Source organism: Ranitomeya imitator, chromosome 3 (assembly GCF_032444005.1).
Source record: "Ranitomeya imitator isolate aRanImi1 chromosome 3, aRanImi1.pri, whole genome shotgun sequence".
Classification (NCBI taxonomy): domain Eukaryota; kingdom Metazoa; phylum Chordata; class Amphibia; order Anura; family Dendrobatidae; genus Ranitomeya; species Ranitomeya imitator.
The window spans coordinates 722592136-722602135 of NC_091284.1; the positions used below are offsets into that span (position 1 = coordinate 722592136).

General features: G+C 45.2%; 1 protein-coding gene across 1 annotated transcript; it reads right to left on the minus strand.

The window, feature by feature from the left end:
* Nucleotides 1-4420: 4420 nt before the first annotated feature.
* Nucleotides 4421-8177, minus strand: HOXC12 (homeobox C12). The gene is made up of 2 exons (XM_069760256.1): nucleotides 7584-8177; nucleotides 4421-5746 (listed from the first exon to the last, which is right to left on the minus strand). Exons 1-2 carry the CDS (start codon nucleotides 8155-8157, stop codon nucleotides 5508-5510), a joined length of 813 nt encoding a protein of 270 aa, XP_069616357.1. The 5' UTR covers nucleotides 8158-8177; the 3' UTR covers nucleotides 4421-5507.
* Nucleotides 8178-10000: the final 1823 nt, after the last annotated feature.

Sequence of the window (10000 nt, forward strand, 5' to 3'; positions counted from 1 at the left end):
ATAATAATAATAATAATAATAATGCATTTATTCATTAACTGCTTACTAACATAGGGCCAAATACTTTGCAGAAACAATGTAACAATGTAATATTCTGCATTACAGGTACTTTTAAGGCGAAGCAGCTGGGGGCGCCTGGTGCATGCAAAATATTCATCACTCAGAGCTGACTGCAAGTAATAAAACCAAATAAAATTACATTGTGACTAAGCCTGAAATCTCATGTGAGAAAGAAGAGAACAATATATACCATACAATAAAATCAGCTCGCATTGATATACACAACAATCTATACAAAGTTCACCATTTCGATTTGTTTCTCTTTTTTTGCAGTAATACTGATTAATCTATTAATACATTTCCTTCCTTGGGTTGTAAATTTCCATAAAATACTTATTAAATACTTTTATAGAGTAATTAATCTTTCATAAAATGCCACCACAACACACTACTATATCCAAAAGTTTGAGAAATAAAAGTGTATGTGAAAACTCAAAAGTGGCTGCTAGGGGGGGCTGCAGCTCCTCCAGACCACTGGTGGAAAGGAGACTGGCCATGTGACTGGGAATCTTATTGTCTGAAAAGATAAACCTTTTTTCTTTACACTGTGTGATCTTTTAATTGCTGCTACTGGAAGAAATACTGTGCATCAAATCAGCTCCAAGAAGCAGCCCATCTCTATTCAGAGCAGATCTGAGACTGCAACAAAGGAGCATCTCTGGCCCCAAGACTCTGCACAAGTCGGTGATCTCATGGAGGTCTGCATGAGCCAAGCTCTTATTAGAAACCCGAGAAAAAGGTAAAAAAAAAAAAGCCATCAGAGCTCGTAGTATCTGAGGAGGTCAATTTTGGCAATCCATGTCACCAAATAGGTAGTGTACGACAAGGACACAAATCATGAAGAAAAATCAGTGAAATACAAAGTAAAATAATAAACCACAACGCGTCAGCATTGTTATATAATATGGGGTGTAATGATCATCTATATAATAAGAACATCATATCAATGCTGATGTGAACAAAAAGTTGCAAATAAATAAAATAAATTACGTATGTGTACACACACATTTATATTTATACACACACATACAGACACAATGACACACACACATATATACACACAGATGACACAGACACACACACACACATATATATTAATATACACACACATGACACCCAAACACACATATACACACACGACACATACACAGACAGACACACAGATATATATTTATATACACACATATACACACACATGACACACAAACACACACACACATACACACACGGCACACAAACACACACATATACACACATGACACAAACACACATACACACATGACACACAAACACACACAAACACACACACATACTCACACACATATACACACACATGACACACATACACAGACACATACAGACACACATGACACACACATATATATATGCACACACACACACATGTACACACACTCATACACATACACACACACATATATACACACATGACACACATACACAGACACACACAGACACACACACACACACACACACACACACACACACACACACACACACACACACACACACACACACACACACACGTATACTTTACCTCCTCTAGACCCACATTAAAATGAGTGGGCATATTTCCATCAGAGAGTGAAAGTGTATTTATCACCCACTCCTGGTTTTAGCTTACTGATACGGACCAAACACTTATAGTGTGAACGTGGTCTTATAATTGCGTTTTTGCAAAATGCAGCGTGTAACTTATTTCAGCGTTTTCACCCAGCAATATGAAGTGTAAAAAAAAAAAAACCGCTGCAAAAAAGTATATATAAGGTTTTGCTGCATTTTTCGTGCTCAAGCCTGATGAAGCTGAATCAGATTATTTTTAATTCATCAGCATGCACAAAAGACAAGTGCACTCTGACAAAAAAAAAACGCAGCAAAAAAGAAAAAAAAACAAAAAAAAAAACAAAACACCCAGCAAAACCTGCATTTGTAACGTTTCTTCTGTCCGCTCACTCAAAGACTTTGATCTGCAAAACGGAAGCGAACCACAACAGTTGTCATCAGTTTCTGCATTTTTGTACTATGCAAAGGGTGAACATGACAGGAAAGTGAGAGATTGGATTGAATATTGGGATTAATATTCCCAGAAAAAAAAGTCTAAATTTACCATAAGAAAAGCGTCTGGTACAACTGGATATGTTTCAGGATCCAAAGACCTTGCGGCTTGATGATTAATAATAATTATTATTATTATTTGTTTTACTTAATTCTATTTGGTTTCCTATAAAAATTAATAGGATTTGTCAAATTATATAGATTTTCATGTTTGTTCTTAATCCGCTTACAAGGATTGGTCACAGCGGACTGAGATGTAACATCACATCTTTGTTCAGTCTATTTTTTCCCTTTTAGGCACATAGTAATTAAATCTGGGTTGGAATCAGTTGATCAGTATCTTGTTCTAAGGTAAGAAACATGTTGAGTAATATATAGGCGATTTACTGAAAATTAAAAGACATGTTGGCAGAAACACTCCCACCGATAATGACAATTTTTTTTTAATCAATTTTCTGGGGTTAATAAATGATCAGAAAAGCTGGAGACTGGTTAGCCATTGGTCAGCCATCATCTTTGTCCAAAATCAGTCTGGAAGGGACACTCAAATATCCACTTTTCTGGACACACATAAGGTCCTTCCCTCCTCTGGCGGGTGGTGTGTTGGAAAATCACATTTCAGTCCTATTTTTAAGATGACTTTAGAAGATGACGTGAACATTATTGGAAAAAAAAACCAAAAACAAATAAAAATTAATGGTTTTGTTGTAAAATTAGTGCAGAAAATATGACTCAAGTATGAAGCATTGTATTGGTGCACATTACGAGTCACATATGTTCCTACAAAAAAAATTAAGTCAATTCAGTCCAGAAGTTTGATAAATCAATTTAATACGAGAAATGTTATAAAATACATGACGGTTGTTCTTATTATTTATGCAGATTATTTATATAACGATCAGATGTGTCCAGGACTTTATTTCCCCACCACATTGTTGGGCAGGAATCGTGTCAAGCTATCCTTAATAAGATGAGCAGAGCGTTATAGAGAGCCACAGAGCTGCTGCCATAGTCACAGTCCCGGCTGATGGGGACCCCAATAAATGCACATTGTCCTTTCTGTCTAGGATCAGGATCAGTCCCAGATTATCTGACAGATCACTGCACTGAAATCTGCGGAGACACCGAGCTCTGCAGCTTCAGCACTTAGTCCCTGATATTTAATTGCATCTCTAGAACCGATCTGACTTCCAGTAAAATCAGGATCCCATAGGATTGGATAACAACACAACATGTCAGGAGGCAGCAATTACGGTGATTTGTTTATGACGTGCCCATTATTCTCTGTGCTGCATACTGTACCCTTCTACTAGCAGCACTGATGAGTGGCCAACAATCAAGTGGTGTGGGCTAGCAAAAAAAAAAAAAACTTGATGAAAAGCAGCCACCATTCTTTTTTTTTCCTCCTTGGGATCGACTTCATCCTTTACAGATCGTAAATAAGACTCCTTGAGCCAGTTCTGCCCGGCCATGACCGTGAACGTAAAGGGGAAGCACGTGGTGGTAATTTAAACGTCCCAGAAATGGCTGCTTTGTAATAAAATTAATCCTCTCTGAAATAAAACGAATGGAGCAAAGATTGCAGAGGAGAAAAATCCCACACACTGCTATCTCCGCAGATACCCCTTTCACTTCTGGTACTCTGCCCTGATCACATCTACAGAAGTAACAAAATAATAATTATATATATATATATATATATATATATATATATACATACATACATACATATAAATATATATGAACACATATATACAGACACACATACATACGGACACACATATGCACACACAAATGTATGCACATACATACATACACATATACATATGTATATATGCACACACATACATATATATCCATTTATATGTATACACACATATATATATATATTTACACACACACACTCACACACACATATATGTAGATATATACACATATACATACAGACATATCTATATATGCACACACACATATATACACATATGTTACCACACACACACACATATATATGTAGAAATATATACACATATACATACATATAAAACAGATGATACTATAGCACACATACACACATCTCACACAGGTTTGGATAGCCACATGGCTATGCACATCACATTCATACACATAAGACACATAATCCATGTAGGAGCCCTTATGGCAGCCATACAAGCATGCAGCATATACCTATAAGGTACACACATACACAGATAGACACAGACTCACACACTTCTCACTCTCTAAACACCTTCACTTCCCTTAACTTAAGTGTCAATTAAACTCACCGACACCAGGTTTATAAGGTTTCTTGCATTGTCAAAGGCCAATGAAATGAATTTACAGACTGCAGACTAATACATGTTTTATGGTTACAAAGTAACTTTGTAAACTGAGGGCATTTAATATTGTTACTGTTTTAATGCCAATGTTATGAAATGTCATTCGGTTCCTAACAGGAGATGAGAAGATAAGATCACTTTATTTCTTCTTTCCCATAGTGTTGTGTCATTTAATGTATGGAAAACACATATTAATAAGACTCACAATTCAGTACGATAAAATAAATATATACATACATTTACTGATAAACATATATAGATTAAAAAAATGAAATGTATTTGGATGTAGTGCTGCTCTGTGCCCGAGCCTTTATATGTGCACATGCTGCGACTTTTAGAGTTAATACTGTCTGGGTATTGTACATAGTATTTGTGTGTTCTCAGTCCCCTGCCTAGAAATGATGGGGATAGGTTCCTTCATATTTCCTCGATATTAATCCCCAAGTGTTAGAAATAGCACCAATGTGAGGTCCTCACAGATAATATTTCAACAAGGAATCTTTTCTGGTTTTATGACTGCAGAATATGCAGCTCAGCTTGATGAATCGGTATCAATTCATTGCATCTTTGTGAATAAAAATGATAGAAAAGACATTAGAGTTGTTGACATCCAAACTATTGCATGACATGACTCATTCTGAGCATATCCTCCCCCCCTCCACCAGGACAGAACAGGGTTCACTCAGGGTAAGGGTGCAGTCACCTTAATAAGAGGAGGATAGCACTGACCCGGATTGCTGCCATTCAGCTGATTCTGGAACAAGTACAAAACCAAAGATGAGGTCAGACCTGGAAGGACTGGGAGCTTAACCCCCTAGACCTGACTACACAGGAAGGAATGTCCATCTCTTCTCAATCACATCCTCAGCTCTTCAGTTTATCTCAATGTATGTTTTTGTACTTTTTGGCTTCAGACTGTGCAGTCATGGAGCTGGTGATCCAGAGACACGAATCTTCGGGTCTGGTCAGTGTCTAGATGTAGTTAAGAGAATATTGTTGTGCAGGTATAGCCCAAATGGGAGCAGAGGAAGAAGAGACCTAAAAAAAGGACATGGCCTGCTCCCTCATGAGTAGTCTCTTCTTCTTCATTCTTCGGTTCTGGAACCAAATCTTGACCTGCTGGTCGCTGAGGCTCAGCCGGTCAGACAGTTCTCTCCTCCGTTGTCTGGTGATGAATTCATTGATCATAAACTCTCCTTCCAATTCAGCTAACTGGAGCTTGGAATATGGCTTCCTCTTCTTACGAGATCTGGTGTGCATGGGATACCAGGGAGCCCCTGTAGAGAATCAGAAGATACAGATGATATTGACACTTTATAGCCATCCATGTGTTAGATAAATTATAACAATAAAATATTAACTAAACTAATAACTAATAAAATAACTAAGTCAAAGCTAAATTTCACTTTGAGTTTTAAGATATGACTTCATATTCTAGAGGGATCTGGTGTGCATGGGATACCAGGGAGCCCCTGTAGAGAATCAGAGGATACAGATGATATTTACATTTAATAATAATAATAATAATAATAATAATAATAATAATAATAATAATAATAGATAAAGCTCAATTTAACTTGGAACATTACAGTATTGCTTTATCTTCTTGCCGGATCTTTCATGTATGGGAGACCATTAATATTTCTGACATTTGTTTTGCATACCTTAATGAGATTGAATTATTATTATTATTATTATTATTATTCTAAAAAAACAAAAGCTAAGCATGCACTTGCAGTTACAACAGTCATACATACTGAAGCAAGATATGAATGGAATTAAGGAGACAGTGGCATTCTATTTCTAAATGTGTGAGAATAGTCTGTCACTGACTTAATAATAATTTTATTTATATAGCGCCAACATATTCCGCAGCGCTTTACAAACTGACTTGATGGTGTTTTAGTTTTATGAGATATTTACATGTTTATGGCTTGATCCCTCCTCTCCTGCTTTCTGCTGTAAAACATGCATCTCCTAATAATAAAGAATGGCGGTATTTAGTGCTACCCCCAGTGGTGCTGGTCCAATAGAAACTGTAACGTTATACGAGTTTCCAGTTGAATTCATTAATTCTGAAGTCATATAAGCCAATGTAGAACCTAAAGGTGTAACTGATATAACCCCCCTTCTATTATTTATAAATAGTGATTATGTTTGGGGCAGGATCAGGCACACTCACCAGTGGGTATGTAGTGGGTATATATGGGGCAGGATCAGACACTCTGACCAGTGAGTATGTATGGGGCAGGATCAGATACTCTCACCAGTGGGTATGTATGGTGCCGAATCAGACACTCTGATCAGTGGGTATGTGTGGGGCAGGATAAGGAACACTCACCAGTGGGTATGTATGGGGCAGGATCAGACACTCTCACCAGTGGGCATGTATGGGGCAGGATCAGACACTCTCACCAGTGAGTATATATGGGGCAGGATCAGACACTCTCACCAGTGGGTATATATGGGGCAGGATCAGACACTCTCACCAGTGAGTATATATGGGGCAGGATCAGACACTCTCACCAGTGGGTATATATGGGGCAGGATCAGACACTCTCACCAGTGGGTATATATGGGGCAGGATCAGACACTCTCACCAGTGGGTATGTGTGGGGCAGGATCAGACACTATTACCAATGGGTATGTAGTGAGTATGCGTGGGGCAGAATCAGACAATATTACCAGTGGGTATGTATGGGGCAGGATCAGACACTCTCACCAGTGGGTATGTGTGGGGCAGGATCAGACACTCTCACCAGTGGGTATGTGTGGGGCAGGATCAGACACTCTCACCAGTGGGTATATATGGGGCAGGATCAGACACTCTCACCAGTGGGTATGTAGTGAGTATGCGTGGGGTAGAATCAGACACTATTACCAGTGGGTATGTATGGGGCAGGATCAGACACTCTCACCAGTGGGTATGTGTGGGGCAGGATCAGACACTCTCACCAGTGGGTATGTGTGGGGCAGGATCAGACACTCTCACCAGTGGGTATATATGGGGCAGGATCAGACACTCTCACCAGTGGGTATGTAGTGAGTATGCGTGGGGTAGAATCAGACACTATTACCAGGGGGTATGTATAAGGCAGGATCAGACACACTCACCAGTAGAGGGGAGGCTGCTGCCGCCAGGGTTGGTGGTCGGGGAAGCCATTGTCACTGCTTCACTGCTCTGATTCTTGGGGGTCTCATTGACCAGGGAAGAGCTGGAGTCGGATTCCAGGGACTGACAGGATGGAGGGTCGTGGGGGGCGGCATCTGCTGTGGCCCCATAGTCGTACTTATATAAAGTGCTTCCGCCCATGCCATTAGGGATCCCTCCGTCCAGGGGCATCAGGACATTGGGGTCTCTCAGGCGCTCCTCTCGCTTCAGGCTGGGGGCATCGGGGCACGCCTCCCGGTAGTAGCACTTGGTGTCCTCTACCCTGGCCAGATCACAGGCTCTGCTGAAGGAAGGGTTAATGGGGCTGCTGAGATAGGGCTGGGGGTAGGCATTGCAGGGCTCTGTGGATGCCCAGGGCAGGGAGCAAACATTGTCCCTTCTAGGGTAAGACAAGGAGGGCAGCCCAGGTAACTGCCCCCCTGAGGTCCTGAAATTGGGGAAATAGAAGGTGTCTCCTGTGTGAATATTGACCAGCGGTCCCACAAAGCCGGGATTCAGCAGATTGTGCTCGCCCATGTCCGCGGGCCTCACCAGCAGCTTCTACTTTATTGCCATCTGACATTAAACATAGTCAAACCTAGAGCCCACGCCCATTGGCCCAGAGCGGTCATGTGGGCAGCAGCCCGAGACGCCTGGGGAAGCCCCGCCCCTCTCTTGGCTGCTGAACACAGAACAGAACAGTGTGAACTTCACCATTAACCGCGTCTCACTGACATCTCCCTGCACAGCACCAGCCTGCTGCCCCCACTGCTGCCCCCACCCTGCTGCCCCCACTGCTGCCCCCACTGCTGTCACCACCGTGCTGCCCCCACTGCTGCCCCCACCCTGCTGCCCCCACTGCTGCCACCACCCTGCTGCCCCCACTGCTGCCACCACCCTGCTGCCCCCACTGCTGCCCCCACCCTGCTGCCCCCACTGCTGCCCCCACTGCTGTCACCACCGTGCTGCCCCCACTGCTGTCACCACCGTGCTGCCCCCACTGCTGTCACCACCGTGCTGCCCCCACTGCTGCCCCCACTGCTGCCACCACCCTGCTGCCCCCACTGCTGCCCCCACTGCTGCCCCCACCCTGCTGCCCCCACTGCTGCCCCCACTGCTGTCACCACCGTGCTACCCCCACTGCTGTCACCACCGTGCTGCCCCCACTGCTGTCACCACCGTGCTGCCCCCACTGCTGTCACCACCGTGCTGCCCCCACTGCTGCCCCCACTGCTGCCACCACCCTGCTGCCCCCACTGCTGCCCCCACTGCTGCCACCACTGCTGCCCCCACCCTGCTGCCCCCACTGCTGTCACCACCGTGCTGCCCCCACTGCTGCCCCCACTGCTGCCACCACCCTGCTGCCCCCACTGCTGCCACCACCCTGCTGCCCCCACTGCTGCCCCCACCCTGCTGCCCCCACCCTGCTGCCCCCACTGCTGCCACCACCCTGCTGCCCCCACTGCTGCCACCACCGTGCTGCCCCCACTGCTGCAACCATCCTGCTTCCCCCACTGCTGCCACCACCCTGCTTCCCCCACTGCTGCCACCACCCTGCTGCCCCCACTGCTGCCCCCACTGCTGCCACCACCCTGCTGCCCCCACTGCTGCCTCCACCCTGCTGCCCCCACTGCTGCCACCACCCTGCTGCCCCCACTGCTGCCACCACCCTGCTGCCCCCACTGCTGCAACCATCCTGCTTCCCCCACTGCTGCCACCACCCTGCTTCCCCCACTGCTGCCACCACCCTGCTGCCCCCACTGCTGCCCCCACTGCTGCCACCACCCTGCTGCCCCCACTGCTGCCACCACCCTGCTGCCCCCACTGCTGCCACCACCCTGCTGCCCCCACTGCTGCCCCCACTGCTGCCACCACCCTGCTTCCCCCACTGCTGCCACCACCCTGTGGCCCCAACTGCTACCACCACTCTGCTGCCCCCACTGCTGCCCCACCCTGTTGCCCCCACTGCTGCATCCACTGCTGCCACCACCCTGCTGCCCCCACTGCTGTCACCACCCTGCTGCTGCCACCATCCTGCTGCCCCCACTGCTGCCTCACACTGCTGCCGCCACTGCTGCCCCCACTGCTGCCAACACACTGCTTTCCCTACTGCTGCCACCACCCTGCTGCCCCCACTGATGCCACCACACTGCTGCTACCACCCTGCTGCCCCCACTGCTGCAACCACTGCTGCCTCACACTGCTGCCACCATCCTGCTGCCCCCACTGCTGCCTCACACTGCTGCCGCCACTGCTGCCCCCACTGCTGCCAACACACTGCTTTCCCTACTGCTGCCACCACCCTGCTGCCCCCACTGATGCCACCACACTGCTGCTACCACCCTGCTGCCCCCACTGCTGCAACCACTGCTGCCTCACA